General features: G+C 35.3%; 4 protein-coding genes, 1 long non-coding RNA gene and 1 other non-coding gene across 7 annotated transcripts; 1 reads left to right on the plus strand and 5 right to left on the minus strand.

The window, feature by feature from the left end:
- Nucleotides 1–51: 51 nt before the first annotated feature.
- TRNAH-GUG lies at nucleotides 52–123 on the minus strand. The gene has a single exon. It is a non-coding gene; the product is annotated as a tRNA-His (tRNA).
- Nucleotides 124–3,121: 2,998 nt separating this feature from the next.
- LOC111803873 lies at nucleotides 3,122–5,079 on the minus strand. 2 transcript variants are annotated; one of them, XR_002816438.1, is made up of 3 exons: nucleotides 4,983–5,079; nucleotides 4,021–4,158; nucleotides 3,122–3,446 (listed from the first exon to the last, which is right to left on the minus strand). It is a non-coding gene; the product is annotated as an uncharacterized LOC111803873 (long non-coding RNA). The 2 variants fall into 2 exon arrangements; XR_002816437.1 differs by having other exon boundaries at nucleotides 3,122–3,467.
- On the plus strand, nucleotides 3,503–6,763 carry LOC111803869 (probable pectate lyase 12). The gene is made up of 4 exons (XM_023688467.1): nucleotides 3,503–4,181; nucleotides 4,992–5,455; nucleotides 5,551–5,801; nucleotides 6,013–6,763. The coding sequence occupies exons 1-4, from the start codon at nucleotides 4,036–4,038 to the stop codon at nucleotides 6,598–6,600; spliced, it is 1,449 nt and encodes a 482-aa protein (XP_023544235.1). The 5' UTR covers nucleotides 3,503–4,035; the 3' UTR covers nucleotides 6,601–6,763.
- Nucleotides 6,764–7,383: 620 nt separating this feature from the next.
- LOC111803868 (serine/threonine protein phosphatase 2A 57 kDa regulatory subunit B' beta isoform-like) lies at nucleotides 7,384–12,469 on the minus strand. The gene is made up of 3 exons (XM_023688466.1): nucleotides 12,247–12,469; nucleotides 10,762–12,077; nucleotides 7,384–8,031 (listed from the first exon to the last, which is right to left on the minus strand). The coding sequence occupies exons 2-3, from the start codon at nucleotides 11,938–11,940 to the stop codon at nucleotides 7,720–7,722; spliced, it is 1,491 nt and encodes a 496-aa protein (XP_023544234.1). The 5' UTR covers nucleotides 11,941–12,077; nucleotides 12,247–12,469; the 3' UTR covers nucleotides 7,384–7,719.
- Nucleotides 12,470–13,823: 1,354 nt separating this feature from the next.
- Nucleotides 13,824–16,444, minus strand: LOC111803866 (protein NUCLEAR FUSION DEFECTIVE 4-like). Its single transcript, XM_023688463.1, has 2 exons — nucleotides 14,193–16,444; nucleotides 13,824–13,982 (listed from the first exon to the last, which is right to left on the minus strand). Exon 1 carries the CDS (start codon nucleotides 16,108–16,110, stop codon nucleotides 14,416–14,418), a length of 1,695 nt encoding a protein of 564 aa, XP_023544231.1. The 5' UTR covers nucleotides 16,111–16,444; the 3' UTR covers nucleotides 13,824–13,982; nucleotides 14,193–14,415.
- Nucleotides 16,445–17,071: 627 nt separating this feature from the next.
- LOC111803870 (aquaporin TIP1-1) lies at nucleotides 17,072–18,512 on the minus strand. The gene is made up of 2 exons (XM_023688468.1): nucleotides 18,071–18,512; nucleotides 17,072–17,766 (listed from the first exon to the last, which is right to left on the minus strand). Exons 1-2 carry the CDS (start codon nucleotides 18,449–18,451, stop codon nucleotides 17,395–17,397), a joined length of 753 nt encoding a protein of 250 aa, XP_023544236.1. The 5' UTR covers nucleotides 18,452–18,512; the 3' UTR covers nucleotides 17,072–17,394.
- Nucleotides 18,513–19,335: the final 823 nt, after the last annotated feature.

Genomic DNA, 19,335 nt, shown 5'->3' on the forward strand with positions numbered 1-19,335 from the left:
ATTTATAAAGAAAAAAGTAAAATTAATTTTTTTTTTAGAATTAAAAATAAATGTGGCTGCTGGGATTCGAGCCCAGGTCTCCACGGCCACAACGTGGAATTCTCACCACTAAACTACAGCCACCTTGTTATTGTAGAATAATTTAAACCATTTAAATTAACATAAACCTTGTGAGGCATTATAATGAGAATTTTCTTTAAAAAATAATTTTATATTTGTGAAAACTACTGCTCGGTAAATTTTAAAATGTAAAGATGCTTTTAACTATTAAATTATTGGGATAGGTTCATTTAATTTTTATTTCGGACCAAACAGATTGGTGGAATATATTTCAAATGATTGGCACAAAAAAAAAAAAAAAAAAAAAAAAAAAAAAAAANGAGAGTGTGAATGCATTAAATACCCTTCAGCTTCTATAATGCAAATATTAAATAAAACTTTGACATGCAAAATATTATTACTTAACCAATTTGGATTAAAAACAAAACTTTGAAATGCTAAATTTAATATTTGCTGAAAATATATAGATTAAAAATGATCCAATTTTAAATATAAGTACTAAATATTAGGTCAAAGGTTGGTTGGTTACAATTCTAAATTTCAAGATTTAATTTATTTCTAAAATATTAAAAAATAGACATTATAATAATAATATAATACCCATTACTTCATTATATATTTACATTTTAATTATTATATTTATTTAAAATTTTGAATGTACAAAATTATGTTGAAGTGAAATAGTGGGCTCAATTGTGGATTGGGCTGAAAACGAAATTGATTGATGAAGGCCCAATGATAATGGGCTCAAAAGATAAATAATAATATAAATATGAAAAATATAATTTAATAATATAAAATAGATTAATTATGAAAGAGACACAAAAGGTATGGGCCTCGAAGAACATGCGGAGGTTCCTTTTATTTATTTATTTAGAAGTAGTTTGGTAACCCCAATTACACGCATAACTTTAAATTAAATAAATAATTAATTAATAATAATAAGGAGATTAAAGGTTGAATAATAGAGTAAAGCCAAGAAATTAGGGCTCTCTTTTTAGTATCTTTCCATCTCTCTTATCAAGGAAGACTCAAAACCATCAATCATATCAAGAAAATAAAAATACTATTTTTCTTTTTATTAAATAAATAGGAACGTGAGAGATACAATTATATTTTAATTTTGGATAATGTTGGAAAAAAATAAATAAATATAAAAATAAAAATTATAGGCTATCAAAGGATGATAAATTTTTAGATCAAACTATTATTTTCATTTTTACATACTTATCAAACCTCTTGATGAATGATAATAATTATTATTGTTTTATCAAACTCGATAAAAAAATAATAATAATAAAAATAAAAACTTTTAAACTAACAGTAAAGACTATTTTTAAAAATTTTTTATTTTATAAATTTAAATATCTATTAAAAGAGAGATTAAATACATCCTTTAGAGGCTAAAATGGAATATGGCCTTTAAAGTTGGAGAACCAAAACATACGTAGTAATAACGGTTGTTTTACTGGTCTAGATTATGGCTACCATCATCATTGTGCTTTTTATGATATGAGGGATGATCTAGTGCATGACCAAAAAACATATTTACCAATGATTTTTTAAATAGTTAAATTTAAAATATTCCAAAATATTGTATTTAATTTGTGATGTTCTACGGACCATGTTATTTTTTTATGGTTCAATCATAAAAATTTTAAAAACTCTAAAGTTAAACCTTCTCAATTTAAAACAATTCTACCTTGAATGATCTATAAATTTTTATAGAAAGAAGAAAATCATCTCAAACCGTCAAATTCTCTACAACTTCAAGACGTATTTGTAAACATCAATCTAAAAAATCTTTGATAATGGAGGGAAGGAATCTCGACTTTGGGTTCTTTTATAAACACTTTAACATGAAAAAATTAAAGAGAAGAAAAGGAAAGAGGAAAAAAAAGTGTATTTTTCTTTACTCTATGGACACATTAGCTTGTATAAGCCATTTGGATACTTCATTTTTCCATGACTAAAAGCAAATTCATAATGGTACCAATGGGGAGTATAAAGCGTTCATAAAGAAATAAAATTAGTTCAAATTTTGGAAAGAAAAAAAGTCAATAATTTAGTGAAGAGTGCATTTGGAAAGAAATAAAGTTCGCTCAATTTTACCATTGAATTGTAGTGAAAAGGGTCAAATCTTTTAACTTCGAAAAGGTTAAAAGGTGTGTTTGGTAAGAAATTAAATTTGGATGTTGTGAAAATTTTAGTTTGGATTAGTTTTCTAAGCAATTACACCATTTTTAGAAAATACACGAGCATTTTATTTAAGATAATTTTTATAAGTAATATTGAAAAATATTTATTAAGAAAGAAGGTAAAAGAAAAATAAACCCTAAACTCCCTTTGTGGGGCCCGATGTCGTTAAAAAGAAGAGGAGAATCTACCGTGGATTGGCGCGCGTGTTCCATTTGGGGCGCTCGTGCCTTGTAATACGCCGGAAACGGTGAAATCACTTTTTTGCCACCCAATAACCCAACAATTTGAATTTATTACCATTAATGAAGGAAATATATATAAATAAATAAATACACACACACAAAAGGCAATTATCTTCACTATTTTAATTTTAAATGATAAATAATAGTATTATCATTGACAACAAATAAAAAATAAAAAATAATAAAATAATAAAAACATTTTTAATTAAATTATTTTACTATTTTATCAGGTTATCTAAAATTACCTACTTCGTAAATTGTAATGACAAATTTCTAACACTAATTATGTTTACTTTTATTGTTTATTTTTAACACTTAATTATTAATATTTAGTTTGATAATGAATTATTAATCAAATTTCAAAACGGAAAACAGTTTTTGAATTACATTTTAAAATTTGTTTTCGAGAGTAGATAAGATTTTAAAAACCACGTGGAAATACGAGTTAAATTTTCGAAATCTAAAAACGGAGAATGATAAAGATTATCAAAGAAAGCCCATAATATAAATGTTTCTTCCTTACCTTTACCTAATACAAAAACGTCCACTTCTCAATACTTCAACCGATTGTTAGTTGATATAAAAAATAATAGGTTGCGGGTTCGAATCTCCACCTGTTGTATATACACAAAAGGAGAAAACATGAGTAAATATTAAAGTAAAGAGTGGAGAATATCCTTTTACCACCTCAGAAATTGAGATTAAAAAGAAAAACAAAAAAGAGAAAGAAAGGGAAAAAGAAACAGAGGAGAGGAGAGAAGAGGAAGGAGGGGAATCTTCAAAGAGTCAGTCCCATAGTCAAAAAGGAACCACTTTTCTCTCCACATTAACTTCTTTACGTTGCAGCATTATCCAGTTCCAAACCCATATACTTACAATTATTTATACGGCCCAATCATCTTCTGCCACCTCACCACCACTCCCCCCGGATTACTAGCTACTACTCTGTTTTGAAACAAAAACGGTCTCAAATTTTGAATTAGGGATAAGAATGTTGTATGCTCGACAGATTAAAACTGTAAAATCTCACTTCGATTGAGAATTTAGGCCTTCAAAGAGAGTACGTAAATCTCACTTCGATTGAAAAATGAGAATTTAGGCCTTCAAAGAAGGTAGGTAAACCTCTCACTAACGCATTATAAAATCTTGAGACGAGACGAAGGCCGTAAGAAATATTCTAAAGAAAGACAACATCCATCAAAAACCCAAAACCCATAATCCAAAGGTTTCTTTCTAAAGTAAATTGGATACAACTTTACTCCTCGAGAACCAAAGATTCTCTCTCTCTCTTTCTCTCTCTAACTGAATCCCAAAAGTCTATGACAATGATTATACTAGACAGGAGGAGAATTGAGAATGCTTTTGAGGGTAACATGGAAGGAAGAAAATGAAGAAAAACAAATAAAACACAGTTCTCCACTCAGACAACAAACAAATACAACTCTAGGGCAATATCTAAGCCTGCAGAGAGAGTGAGTGAGTGGGGTGGGAGACTGAGAGAGAGCGAGAGAGAGTTTACCATTTTTGCTCCAAAATGTTGACCACAACCTGCATTGTGCTGCTAGCTTTGCTGCTACCCTCCTGCTCGCCGCTAGGTGCCAGTGCCGCCGCTGCCGCTCTCAACCTCACTCTCCCCGGCCAGCATCCGAGCCCTGAACTGGTTGCTCAAGAAGTTCACAGGTCCATCAATTTTCCATTTTTTTTTCCACAAATGTTGTTTTAGAATCACTATGTTCTTGGCTTGGCTCTCACTCTAACTGTCTGCATTTTGGAACTTTTAGCTACATTGTCCATTTTCTCGACTTTAATGGCCAGTTTCAAGATTTTTATGCTTCTTTTTTGTAGGATTTCATGTATTAGAAGTACAAAATCAAGTTTAAAGCCCGGTCTTTTTGTTTCTATGTTCTTGGTTGCTCTGTTTTTCATGGCCTTGTTTATTTCAGCTCTGTGTATCTACAGTGTCTTCAGTTTTGAGTTTTCTTGACCAAATTATTAGGCATTAACATATAAAACGTATGCTTAAATCTTACTCTTCCAATCTTGTTCTGCTCAGTAACTATTATCTTTCTGACCCATTGTATAAACTTTTAGGTGCATTGTTGGATTTCTTCACAAATTGAATCATTTTTTAAATCTTAACCTACTTTTACAGATTTAGTAATTATAAGAAAAAGAAAATGCCATTCAAATCCAAAGTTTTCCATTTCGTTTCATATCTTAATCTTCATGCACTGTTCTTTGTTAGATTTCGGCATTTTTAAAAGAAAAATGCTGCATAATCCGTCTCCTTCGCTACAGTTATTGGCTACTCTGTTTTTGTTTCTGTTTTTGTTGAAAAGTACTGAAAATCCCCAAGTTTTGTCGAATTTGAAGGTATATCTTGGCAGATTCAACCATTTATGGAGCTGACATTTAGATTATACTGTCTAGGTTTAATGCTAAGTTCCTTGAAAATCCTAAATTATGGAAGGAAATTGTTACCTGTTGCAGGAAAGTGAATGCTTCCGTAACGAGAAGGCAATTGCTCCAAAGCTTAGAGAAAGACGAATCTTCTTCTTGCTACACCGGGAACCCCATCGACGACTGCTGGAAATGCGATCCAAACTGGCCAAACAACCGCCAGCGCCTCGCCGATTGCGCCATTGGATTCGGCCAGTACGCACTCGGCGGCAAGAACGGCGAGTTCTACATCGTCACAGACGATTCCGACGACGATGCAGTCAATCCAAAGCCCGGAACGTTACGATACGCCGTGATACAGCCTCAACCTCTCTGGATCGTCTTCCCGGCCAACATGCTCATCAAACTCAAACAGGAACTCATCTTCAACAGCTACAAAACCCTAGACGGCCGCGGCGCCAATGTCCACATCGTCGGCGGTGGCTGCATTACATTGCAGTACATAAGCAACGTCATCATCCACAACATCCACATCCACCATTGTTATCCATCAGGTAACGAAATCGAAAAACCTAATTTACCTTCCTGTACACCAAATGTTGGACGAAATGCATCGATCTGAAGCTTGGCTCTGGCTCTGGCTCTGCAGGTAACACCATGGTCCGATCGAGTCCGACGCATTACGGATACCGCACGAAATCGGACGGCGACGGTATATCCATCTTCGGATCGAAGGACATATGGATTGACCATTGCTCACTCTCGCATTGCAAAGATGGGCTGATTGATGCGGTGATGGGCTCCACCGGAATCACAATTTCAAACAATTATTTCTCACATCACGATGAGGTTATGCTTTTGGGTCACAGCGATAGCTACTTGCCGGATTCCGGAATGCAGGTAAGTTCCCCATCCCCTACTCCTTGTTTCTCTCCGTAAATTACTTCAATTAGTTTAATTAAAAGTTAATCCTCGTTTTTTACTAATTTATGTCGTATTTCAAATTTAGTTAATCTATTAAATTTTAATTTTTTTTTTGAAATTACAATATTACCCTTATTCTTTAATAAACATTTTTAATAATAAAATAAGGTTTTTGCTTTTTATAAAGGTAACAATAGCGTTCAACCACTTCGGCGAGAAGCTAGTTCAAAGGATGCCGCGATGCCGGCGAGGGTACATTCACGTCGTCAACAACGACTTCACCCAATGGGAAATGTACGCAATCGGCGGCAGTGGGAGCCCCACCATCAACAGCCAAGGCAACCGCTACACCGCCCCATACGACCGCAACGCCAAGGAGGTGACCAAGCGGGTCGAAACATCCGAGTCCGAGTGGCGGGGTTGGAACTGGCGCTCCGACGGCGACATTCTCGTTAACGGCGCCTTCTTCGTTACCTCTGGCCAAGGCCTCGAAGTCAAGTACGAGAAGGCCTACAGCGTCGAGCCCAAATCAGTCGCCCTGATCGACCAGCTCACTTGGCACGCTGGCCCGCTTGGCGTCGGCGGCAGGGATAACAATTTGGGGATGTGGACCACTGGCCCCAATGGAGGGGGAGGCTTTGTCATTGGGTCTGGTCCGGATTACACTGACGACATGTCGGAAAGCTTGTCTCGGATTGGGTCTCCTTATTTTGTCATGGTATTGTCTGTGTTGTTGTGTTCTTTTTGCGCATTGGCACTCGCATTTGTGCAATGACGACATTGAAAGCATTTGGGGATGAAAGCTTACGACAGAACAGACAGCGAGAGTGGTTTTTACATTCTTTTAAAAGGCACAAAGGCCTAAAATGTAAATCCATTCGTCACCCATTTCATGCCAAAACTGACTTGAGTTTATCTAATTTGTTTTTGTTAAATCAGCTAGAGTGGTATTAGCTTGAAAAAGAAAAACTTATAGTAGTACGGACCGTTACTTTCACAGTTAAACACGTCTATTTCACAAGCTCCACATTTTCTAGGATAAAAGAAGGATATCGTTATCAACCTATATAAGGAGAGGTTTCCACATCTTTATAAGTAATACTTCATTCACCTCACAATCCACTCCGTTGGAGTCTACCGTCCTCACTGAGAGCCAAACATTCTCAATTCATGTATCGATATCAACCTATATAAGGAGAGGTTTCCATATCTTTATAAGTAATACTTCATTCACCTCACAAGCTCCACACGTCTATTTCACGATGTTTGGCTCTGATACCATTTGTAACCACCAAAGTCTACCGCTACCAGATATTATCCACTTTAACTCGTTACATATCCTCGTCAACTTCACAATTCTAAAACGAGTCAGCTTGGAAGAAGTTTCTACACCCTTACAAAAATGTTTCATTCCCTTTTCCAACGTCCTCAACTCGAAAAGAGATAGAAAGTAAGAGCATCTACATGATGCTCAGCAAAGGAGGTTTATAATTGTGCATTGTTTTTCAAGCAACAGAAACATCATCATAAGAAAGCTAAAAAAGAAAAAAAATGAGGATTTTAAGTGAGAAGGGCAAAAAATATATATATTTATAAAGCACATAATAATACTTCACAAATCATTCTTAAATCTGCAGCAAAACTACTAAAAAATTCCGTACATTTTAAATTACATTTACTGCTGCTGGATGCGGATGCTGATGCTGGTTTCTTTCTTCTGATACCTTCACCTTCACCTTCCCAGGGGTTTGGATTCCAAGAAGAAAAAGAAAAGAAAAGAAAAAAAAAAGATAAAGAAAGAGAGTTGGGAGTGAAAAAAATGAAAAAGAATACCAAAAAATTTTGAGAGGGTCAAATCTGGACCATCTATATCAGTCATTTATGTTTAAAACTGTTACCACGCAGTCTCCACTCTGTGTGCAACATCTGCCAGTCTTTTCCAAGCTAACTCTCTCTGCTCTTCCACCTCTTTTGCCTTCATCTCTTTCTCTATGTACTGCCTCTCACATTCGTCAAACAACTCCTCGTCCATTTCTATGAACATCTTTCGAACATTGACAGTCAGCCCATGAACCGCCTGGTTCCAATGACTTTGGATATTCTTCTCCAATGCTTGAAATATTATTGGCAATATCACAGCCCGGTTTTGGGCTATCAAACCAACAATATGTTCATTGTTCCACAGAAACAGAGCTCTTTCAGACACCTGCATCATACATTCACAGGGGCCTTATAAAAACTGGGGGAACAACAACAACCCTCAACAGCATCATACCCGAGGAGACTTCAAAAAGTATTTGGTTTGTCATTAATAAAAAGATGGATTACTGAACTGCACATATAGAATAATTGAGCTTTTCAAATCCTTGTCAGGCAGGTCTACATTGTCTATCATTCCAAATGCTCATGCATGCATACTTCAGAAATGTGAAAACTCTAATTACACAAGCTTTTGTCAGCAAAAGAAAAGGCAAACACGTTTTCGTTCACCAAAGAAAGCCCTAAGAATACTTTCATGGATAAATGCTTTCAAATCACACATACTAATCAAACCAAAAGCTCTCTTCCAACAACAGATTATATTTTGGGATAGCTCAATCTCAACTAGATTCCCTATAAAACAAAAGGCAATTCATCACATTCTTAAACTTTTCTAGTGGCTCGTTATACAAAACGAGACATTCTTATACTTTTCACCGTCTATAAGTCCAAATCTTAAGCATTAGAAGCCGCACACTAACAGGCAACACCCATCAGAAAAAAAACAGAGATATATCCCCCAGGCTGCCACCTGTTTTACACGTTAAGATACATTTTAAAACCACAAGAAGAAACCTAAAATGACGTTAAAGTTGAAGAATAGATTTCTCTTATGGATATAAATTAATTAATGCACATTTACATTACCATCATAGTGATGCCATCATCAATCATTTAAATAATAAATTGAATTTTTTAGACCAATAAATTGAATATTCTAATTAATGTTTTTACACAGTTAATTTAAATTAATTAGAGTATATTAAAATAAATGCGTACTTAAATTAACTGTTTAGAAATTACTTACGTACATCTTTGAATGCATTGCCATACAAACTAAACACACATCTTTGACATGCATCCTATAATTTTATGCAAGCCGCAAATTAAATGGATCCTAATGGTCTTTCATGGTGTCCCTCCCTTCTCATGTTAAAATTTAGATACCTAAATTTGAACCTATCCTCGGCTTAGGCATTCTGTGGAGCACAAGGGAGGAAAAATAGACCACCCATTCCCTTGTCACGCTTTTGCTACTAGCCTCCGGCACAAGCGTTTCCAGATTTTTGGTTGAGGGGGATAGTTTGCACTAGAGAAATTTTACAGTTTCATAACATCTTCACTTTATAGTTTAAACCCATCCCTTTCAAGAGGGAAAGTAATATTCTTATGCTTAAAGGGCTACTCATCACGAAACTCAGTTAAAAGAGGAATAAAGGAGCATGAACTTTCCACGGTGTTGACCGAGGGTTGGGCCAAATTTGGAATGTTATTATAGTTTTTGTTTATTCTTGGTGTTCTCACAGCAGAGGATTTAATAATTACAATCCTTCTTCTACTGAGGCTATTGAAGACGGATTTTGTTGTAGCCTTGGCCTTTTAGTTTCAGCTATCATATGTTCCAATGAAATACTTAGTACCCAATCACATGGCCGAAAAAATATATACCAATCTAAATTTTGGTCATCACTCCTCAAACCATTACTATTGTGTCATAATAAAACCTTAACTAGGCCCTACGATGACAACATCTGGAGTCCCCACATTAAAAACACCTCCCAACAGGGGATAAGAATTGAACAAGCCCCATGACATCAATTAGTGATTCAAACCGACAAAGCGGAAATCAAATTGAGAGAAAAGGAATCCCCGTACATGTAAAGTAAATCCACAGATAATTAAATAAGTAGTAATATCTAAGTTTCAATAACAATTGAAATTGATAGAGATTTTTCAATTAGGAAGAAAAATTATAGAACCAGAAGGATTTTACTCATCACAAAAAGGAATTCGTGTAATTTGACTATGAAACTGTTATAAAGCAGTTTTTTTAAGAAGCAGAAGAAAAGAACACTGGTATGCGATCAAAGATACAATATTCACAAATCAAATTCATTAAATCCAGACCTGGGGCAGAACATCAGGTTTTTTATGAAGCAGAAGAAAAGAACATAGATGCACATAGGTTGTTATGTTCCAAAAAGGGGCAAGGCCAACTCAGAACATCCAAAAAAAAAAAAAAAAAAGTATCTGAGAAACAACCACATTATAAACTAAAGAAAATGTTTGTCCTCTNAGAACATCCAAAAAAAAAAAAAAGAAAGTATCTGAGAAACAACCACATTATAAACTAAAGAAAATGTTTGTCCTCTACTTTGCCATCTAATCCATCCCACCAGAGTCAATAAACAAACTAGTGGTATTTCAAAGTACGATTAACAACGAAAGAATGATAGCAAGAAAAGGAAAAAAAACCTCGGGGATAACAACTATTGCTCCCCCCCTCAACTCTCTCTCTCTCTCTCTCTCTCTCTCTCTCTCTCTCTCTCTCTCTATGAGAGACGAGAATATATATTTATGATTTAAAAGGAAAATAGACAAAAAGGATGCGACAAGAAATTCAAATATGGGAAAATCAAACTGTAGAGGCAAAATCAAACATCGAATCTTGCAAGACACAAAACAACTTAATAACTAATGTTCCTACTAGTTATAAACAGTTAAAATTGGTCTATTAAGAGCGTGGATAAACAGTTAATTAGATTTGTGTTATCAGCAAGACAAATTACTTATGCATCTCTATGTTGAGACTAGATTTTAATGCATTATGTTATAATATCGGACATACAAACCATGCTAATGAACAGAACATTGAAAATATTTAATAACTTCAAACCTGAAAATGAGAGCTATTCAGGCAACGTGCAATCTGTCTAAAAAGCGGAACCATGCAGCGCTGAAACTCCGCTGATTGTGTGGCCTCTAGTACTTCTTCAAGCTCTCCCAAGAAAAGAACTTCTTTCTGGCAGTTGATCAAGGGCCAATATTTCAACAAGCCCCTTATAACAGTATCCGCTAACTTGAAATCTTTCTCAACAAACTGTGTTATGCAGTAGGATAGCTGTTGGTGATAGATTGCAATTGATTTAGGCTTGTGCAAAGGAATAAGAGCCCGAACAAGAAACAATTTATGCTCCTCTTTCATTGGTAATGCAAACCCATTGATGATACTCCCAAGGATTTCCAAAAGCTCACCAACACCACTGTGTCTTTCTGTCTCGTAAATGAACCGATAAAAAATGTTATTGATAGCCTTCCGAATAAATGGCCGATGGACCATGAACTTTCCATATATACGATGCAAGATTGTCTTCAAATATTCCCGCTCACGAGGATCCTCAGAGTCAAACAAATCCAAAAGTTTCAACACGAATGAGTGGTCAATATACCTCTTGGCAATTTTGGTATCAGTATCAGATGACACAACATATCTCAGTAAAAGTTCATATACAATCTGCAAATGAGGCCATGACGGTTCCAGATAAGGTTCGTCTTCTTCAGGATCAGCATTTTCCTGGCCCGTATTTTCATACGAAGCTGGAGGCAAGCCACGAAAAATATTAACTGAAATCATTCTAATCATTTCTTCTTGACAAGTTTCTGTGATTTTGCCCGACCCTGATTGTATCACATCAACCAATTCCATAAGAGTCTGCCGCTTAATTTCCTTCTCTCTGGCAGACTTCATTGTGTCCGAAAAATCAAACTGATAGCAACATATCTGCAATTTTCTAATGAATAAATTCTGTCTTTCTGAAGCCGGTGCATCGCGGAACAACGGGAGAGGTTCGATAGTGCCGGTAGGAGGCGTCAACATCATCACCCCCGGAGCCCAGTTTGAATTGGGGCCCGATGCAGCAGGTCCAGGCCGAGAAGCATGATTCACCACCACGTTCGTAGTCGAAACAGACCCAGAATTGCGATTCCCCGACGGTCCAAAGCCATAAAGTGAAGGATCAGTAGCGTCGGACTTGGAGGGCTTACGATGCCCTCCCTTCATAATTTTCTTAAACATGTCTCCTCAAAACAACAAACCCTAATCCAAAAATTCGGTAGGTTCAAGGAACGGGAATTAAAAGAGAAGCATGAACCGCCGCTTTATAGGATATCGATTCCAAGAAATGATGGATCAACATGCGCGGATTAATAGCCCTAGGTCATAATTAAACAAGAGGAATGAAATCCTTCTCCCACTAATCAATTCTAACTGTAAAAAAAATCTATAGAAGCAAGCATGGATCTGGAATTAGGGATTGGGACACGGGAAAACGGAATCAAACAAGAAACAAAAAGAAAAGGAAAAAAAAAAAAAAAAAGTTACCCTGTCGGAATACAATCTCTGTGAAACTTGGCCGTCAATGGATCCAAGTATTGAGTCATCCGAGTCGAATCGCCGAAATGCCGGCGGAATGATCGAGCGATATGATTCCGGCTATCAATCCGATCAGAGAAACAGAGCCCCAGAGAGCCAGAAAGAGAGAGATTTCGAACAGCGGAAGTGGAAGATAATTAAAGAAAGGAATGAAAAGCTAAAAACAGAAAAAATAAATTATATATTAAAAAAAAATGGATAATTAACAGAAATGATTGTATATAAAGCCTTTATAGACACTCGACAGTTTTTTCTTCTCTTCCCTTTCCTTCTCTAAAAAAACAAATAATAATTTGAATTATTATTCCTTTTTTTAAATAATAATTAATTATATTCAAACTTTGGATAATGCTTTTATCTTTATATTTTTGTTTCCCCCGCATTTGAATGACTATTTCTTCTTCTTTTTCTTTTTTTCCTTTTATAATTTTATTTTTTTTAAATAAAAAATAAACAAATCAGCAACAAAAATCACGACTGGCTGTGGCTTATGAGTATACACGTGGATAACAAGTGAGGAAGTATCCACGTGGCATATAAACACTTGTTTTTTTTTTCTTCAAGTAATAATATTCCAAATAATTATTAAGATTTTTAATGTGTCGTTTTAAAATTTTGTAAATAAGAATATTAAAAGTTCAAATTCATTTTTTTTTTCTTCCACTAATAGTTAGAGTATTTTAAAATTAAAAATAATAATATGAAAATAATTTAACTGTAAAGATCTTTTTTAACATTTTTTTTTTTAATTTATGAGTGTTGGACAAAAATAAATTTTGTATTTGTGATATTATTTTTTAACCTCGCGAATTTGGAAATAATAATGATGATATGTATGTGAATGGAAATTAAATTTAAACAATTAAGAATTTATAAGGATATTTATCCAAATTACATTAATTCATTCTGGATTTTACCTTTTCACCTATCAATTTTGTCTTGAATATAATTTTTTTTTATGAAATATAAATTTGACTCAATATCTACCACTTTGAGTGTGAATAGATATAAAAATATTATTACTCAGCTAAATAATACAGATTTAAGAATAAAAAATAGAATTGGGATTATAGGATACAAAATACCAACAAATACCTATAAATAAGAAAAAAATAAACTAACTAAATCTTGAAAATAAAATAAAATACACTACTAATCAAATCTATTATTTAAGATATATTCTCTAACTAATATATTTTTCAAATATTAGAGGATTACTATAACTAATTCAAACTAGAATCTAGTTTAGAATCTAGTTATTATGTTATTAAATTTTGATTATGCTATTAAATTCAACCTATAATAGTTTTTTATATATACATTTAAAAAAAATATATTTGAATGGATAAACAAAAACCATTGAAATGTTTTTATTAAAAAATAAATAAATAAAATTGAAGTTCAAGGGTGATTGAGTCTTCTACTATCCAAACATTAAATTGACTTATTAAATACCATAAAATATAACGAATCATTCAAATTGGTTTATTAATAAATTTGTAATTTGGAAATGAAAGCAGAAGGCATATGGAGTTACAAAGATGAATTCCAAGTGGGACACGTTAATCAAAGTGAGGCTATAACATTACGGAAACGAACCTATTTTCAAGTCGGTATAGTGGGATAAAGTCACAAATTATCATTCCAATAGTTGATGGTTCGATCTCCACTCTCACAATGGTTACCTACACAGAAACAATCTCGATGGTTTTATTATGAAAAAGACATTTACTTTGAAAGCTTCGTATAAAACTAAGGTGAACAACCTCCAGATTGTACAAAAGAAAACACTTATTATTCCGTAGATTACAACTTCTGAGCAAAATGGTAGATCACCTCCCTACACAAGCAGCACTAAATTTGGATGGTATCAATAGTGTTAATGAAGATCTTACCTTCTATCTTTCACCAAAACAAAAGGCAACATTCTGCTCAACTCCCGGTTCGGGATGGAATTGGAAAACTAGTTTCAACAACTATTTCCACCCGACAAAGGGTGAATGTAGGTGGAGACTAAACTGCTTGGTTCGATGACGCATTGGTCAAAGGAAAGGGGAGGTTATGATGCCGGAGACCTGCAACGTTTCACCTTTCATAGATCCGAGAATACTAACTTTATCATTCTGCTTCCTTTCTTTCCTCTCTAAACTTCTTATAGATATCACCCTTATAGAATTCCCAAGTTCGAAGCACCAAAATGAAAGAAACAACACAACCCAACACGGTTGCAGCAGTGATTATCAGAAAAGCTAATCTATAACAATGGACGCCCTTGCAGGCCAAGTCCCTACCAGCAACACTTACAAGACCAGAGGCAGCCATTTGTTTTCTAGCCTCTTGGTCGTATAAAAAGCCAGCTACTTTCACATTGAAAATGTATGAGCCAACTGGGCTAGCAATGCCGCTTATGCTATACAAAGTTGCATAGTATTTCAACCCAAATAATTCAGAAACAATGGCAAAAATCAATGGCCATTGTGCTCCAAAGCAAAATCCAATGATCACGGAAGAAAAATAAAGGGAAGTTGGGACTCCAAAGGCAATTAGAAGATGACCAACGCAAGAGAAAAGAAGCACAAGAGTGAAGAACAGAGGGCGAGAGAAGCTATATTTGGTCCATAAGAATTCAGAAGCATAACCTGAAAATGCTCGACCGAGAAAGCCCCATATACTCACGAGGGAAGTGAAAGTAGAAATGCTATGAGCTGAGTAGCCAAGGGAGCTGCCTATCTGACCCAAGTTGTCCATTGCAGTCAAAGCCCCACCAGCCCCACAGATTGTAGCAACAAACAGTATCAACATATCTACACTGAAAATTGCTTGTAAAATGGTGTAATCGTCTCCTCTTTCCGGCGGTCTGAACACATTTTTAAAGCAAGAACTTGGTGGTCTAGAGGATGATAATTCAACGGGAGATGGGTCTAGTGGAAGCACAGAAATTACATCCATATCTTGTGATTTCCTCTTCCTCATGATGAATTCTTCTCTTATAACAACGACAAGGGGAAGAAAAAGAAGCACTAGGAGGATAAATGCACAACCCAAATACTGAATTCTAGTAAAAATGAGCTCGTTTTGAATAATGATCAAGATCATGAGGAAGCCAGCAAGAACAAGGGAAGTGTAGAGCATATAATAGAAATTCTTTAGATCATTGGATTTGGATATTCGGTTCACTTCCACTACTCTAACAACCCGAAGAAGCAAGAAAGAAACAGCAGTAGGCAGCCAAGCAATGAGCAAGATAAAATCCTTAGAATCATCTCCATAAAAAGCATGGTAAATCTGAGTCAAAATTGCCCCACTCAACCCAACAAATCCTTTCAATAAACCCAATACATTACCTCGATTCTGGGGGAAATTCTTCACTGAAGGGATCAAAGCCCCTGTATTAGCAAATGTCTGAGAATTCGCACCTAGGCATATATACAAACACATAGCGGGCAGTTTGGGTTTGGGGATTCGTTGAGTGACAGAAAGCCAAATCATGAAATAGCCAAAGAAATTCATTACCCCACCAATTAGAAGGACGACCCAAGGCGGTGTAATTTCATTGATGAGGCCCGAGAAGACTCCAACGTTGGCACCCAGATCCTTGAAGAAGCCGATGAGGTTGAGAGTGGTCTGATCGTAATCCAAGGAGGATTTGATGTCGGCGGAGTAGAGTGCAAACATGTATGTGGCGCCGGAAACGGACATGATCAGTAACGAAGCGAAGACGGTGAACCATCGGCCCAATAGAACTTGCAAGACGAAATTCCTCATTGGGACAGAACTTCGTAAAGTCCTGATGCTGAATCTTACGCCTCCCATAGCTGCAGCGCAATGAATCCAAACTTAATAGAGAGATGGAAGAGCTGATGGGTGATGGCGAAGCGCAATTAAGGAAGATATTTTGCAAGATTGCAGCTGTGTTCACATTGATAGAAATTGAAAAGAGCAACGGAAGGGAATGACAAGCCGATATTCTCAGCTCCTCCCTTTCATACGCCGGCCAAATATCGCCGTCGTCGACGTCAGGTACATCCTCAGGCCAAAATTCCTCACCGGATTCTTTGCAGGACGCAATTTGTGTTTGTTCTGCGATCTTACAGAAACAATGAGAGGATTTGCGACGACCATATTGCCAGATCTTTGGAGATTATTAATTTTTTAAAAAAATTTCCGCAATTACCGATTGTAAAATTAAAAGTATACATATATTTTAAAATTTTAAAATTTATGACTAAATAAACACAAATATCGACTAATTTTCTTGAGTTTATCTCTAATCTCTACGCAGCTTTTCAAAATTTTATTATTTCAAAATTGTAATTAAATGGTTAAAAGTAAAAATGGATCAAATTAATAAAGAAATTGTTTGTACTAATTTCATTGGATTCCCCGCAAGAGAAGGGAAGAGAGCCGTAAGCAAAATTATTAAATCTTAAATTATTTGTAATTATTAGCTAAAAAGTTTGGATATTAGTTAAAACCTAAGAAAAAAATTGTATGATCTACCCATCACGTGCTTGTTATTTATTTATTTATTATTTTTTTTTTTTTTGGGTATATTATATTTTTAAAGATAATTATAAATTTAATATTTAGATATATTTTTAATTTTCCTATGAATTTAATTAATTTTTAAAATTAAATAAATAAAGAAATATTTACTGAAACACGTAACTGGTAAAGGCATTACGGATTTATGTGATGCAATCTGAGCTTTGCATTATTGAAGAAAAAAAGAAAAAAATAATAAATGTTATTATTATCCAAGCAATTCCGAATGTGGCAAATGGGGCCCACTGCATTATTCAGAAAAATGGAGAAAAATAAAGTCTTGAATTTAGAAAATTATCGAACTGGACAAAGAAGGAGAAGACTGAAAATTCACGTACAGACAGGAGCAGAATAACACAAATTACAACCTGGCCTTGATTTTCATCTTCAATGAAATCACCGTAGGTCCCAGGTAAAGATGATGATCAAATTGTGAAAAGATCAACGGTCACAAATAAGACACGACCCAAACCCGTCCGATTAAAAACAATTAACAAAACCAAATACACCAAATTAAACATGGCCGCCGCTGCCGTGAGTGGTGGTTGTTGCTTAGTAGTCGGTGGTCGGGAGTTGCTCGTGGGAGTTGGAGATGAAGATGAACTCGTAGATGAGCCCAGCAAGACCACCTCCGATCAGAGGTCCAGCCCAGTAGACCCAGTGGTTGTCCCATGACCAGCTCACCACGGATGGTCCAAATGCCACAGCTGGGTTCATTGAGGCTCCGGTGAATGCTCCACCGGCTAAGATGTTAGCTCCGACGATGAAACCGATTGCGATGGGTGCAATTGTTCCCAAACTGCCCTTCTTGGGATCCACTGCGGTCGCGTACACTGTGTACACCAATCCGAATGTCATCACGATCTCGAAAACGAAGGCGTTTAGTTCACCGACTCCAGCTGATAGAGCGAAGCTTCCGGTGGGCTGCCATGCACACAAACATAACCCCCAACTTCAATTATTTACCAATAAACGGGATTTTCTTCCATATAACGGAAATAACGACATCTCACCCGAATAATTAACTCAAATTTTTGTTAAATTTGATAATTTTTTTAAAAATATTTTTTCGCAGTAAAATTGACATATTTTCACGCGTGTTAAAATTTTACATTATATAATTATAATGAATTTTTTTATATACAAAAATTGTCAGCTGCATTGTGTTAACTTCCTGTGATTATATTTTAGTTTAATTATTTAATGTTAAAAACTTTAGGTGACTCACCAAGCCAGTAACGAATTTAAGGAGCAAGCAGGCAACGACGGATCCGAGGAGCTGGGCAATCCAGTAGATGATGCCACGTAGGAGGGTGATGTTACCGCCGACGAAGGCGCCGAAGGTAACAGCGGGGTTGACGTGGCCGCCAGAGATGTTAGCGCCGACGGAGACGGCGACAAACAGGGCAAAGGCATGAGCGATGGAGGCGGAGATGAGGCCAGCGGGAGTGGCGGCGCCGCCGTCAGTAAGCTTACTGAAGGCTATGCCGGAACCTTGGCCGGCAAAAACAAAAATCAAGGTGGAAATGAACTCAGCCAACCCAGCCTTCAAAGCATCCGGACTGGTAGCCTCATCGGGCCTTCCAACGGCGATGTTACGGATCGGCATGGCTGTAATTGGAGAGCTCTAAAATGAATTATTTCACTCACTCTAAGATTAGTACTCCATATTCACGTCCATTTCTTGGCCTTATAATGAGAACGTTCCGGGGCAGACCTAACCGGCTGTAACAGGTTGCCGGTAATAATTGGGAAATTTTGAGATGAAATTTTAATTAATAGTTGAACGTGATTGGTGGACATGGCCAGGCTGTTAAATATAAGGGGAAATATTTATTGGTTGCCGCTGTTATCCGAAGACCGCCCAGATCCAGCGAAGCAATTCGGTGCTAGACTGTCGTGATTTTGACACGTGTTCTTTTGTTGATAAGGACACGTAACGTGCAAATGATGTGTATTTCGTCTGCTTTCGCTTGTTCTCTGGAGACATCGAATCCACTTCCCACGTTCAATTATTTCAACATTTTCCTTCTTTTTTTTTTTTTTTTTTTTTTTTTTTTTTTTTTTTTTTTTTTTTTTTNTAATCTCAAAATTTGAATTTGAAGAAAAAAAAAATTCTTATTTTGGAAAGCTATCAATTAATTAACTAATTAATTGTAAATCATAAAAACTCGTTTCAAATAATTAATATCTTAGAATTACTTTTTCTTATTTACTTATTTTGTTTTAGAGTCTAAATCAAAACAAATTTAATATTTATAAATATCATTATTATGACACCTTATTTAATCAAAATTTTAAAATATTCATTGTAAATATACTTTTTAAGGTAACTCTATTAATTTTGAGTACTGACATTTTAAACTCTATTTATTACCATTTATGCTAAATTTTTACTCTTTGTTTCTAATTATTAATATAAGTAAGATGTAATCACTCATAATTATACTCATTTTAAAATATAAGTATGAAGTGATTTAATTAATTGTGAAT

This window comes from Cucurbita pepo, chromosome LG10 (genome assembly GCF_002806865.2).
Source record: "Cucurbita pepo subsp. pepo cultivar mu-cu-16 chromosome LG10, ASM280686v2, whole genome shotgun sequence".
Lineage (NCBI taxonomy): Eukaryota > Viridiplantae > Streptophyta > Magnoliopsida > Cucurbitales > Cucurbitaceae > Cucurbita > Cucurbita pepo.

Excerpts from the sequence above, each read along its gene's own strand:
- LOC111803869 (XM_023688467.1), top strand. The coding sequence starts at position 4,036 with ATGTTGACCACAACCTGCATTGTGCTGCTAGCTTTGCTGCTACCCTCC. Across the intron at positions 4,182-4,991 it reads GTTGCTCAAGAAGTTCACAG|GAAAGTGAATGCTTCCGTAA; the intron begins GTCCATCAATTT and ends TACCTGTTGCAG. Across the intron at positions 5,802-6,012 it reads TGCCGGATTCCGGAATGCAG|GTAACAATAGCGTTCAACCA; the intron begins GTAAGTTCCCCA and ends CTTTTTATAAAG.
- LOC111803866 (XM_023688463.1), bottom strand. The coding sequence starts at position 16,110 with ATGGGAGGCGTAAGATTCAGCATCAGGACTTTACGAAGTTCTGTCCCA.
- LOC111803868 (XM_023688466.1), bottom strand. The coding sequence starts at position 11,940 with ATGTTTAAGAAAATTATGAAGGGAGGGCATCGTAAGCCCTCCAAGTCC. Across the intron at positions 8,032-10,761 it reads TGAATAGCTCTCATTTTCAG|GTGTCTGAAAGAGCTCTGTT; the intron begins GTTTGAAGTTAT and ends TGTATGATGCAG.
- LOC111803870 (XM_023688468.1), bottom strand. The coding sequence starts at position 18,451 with ATGCCGATCCGTAACATCGCCGTTGGAAGGCCCGATGAGGCTACCAGT. Across the intron at positions 17,767-18,070 it reads TTAAATTCGTTACTGGCTTG|CCCACCGGAAGCTTCGCTCT; the intron begins GTGAGTCACCTA and ends TGTGCATGGCAG.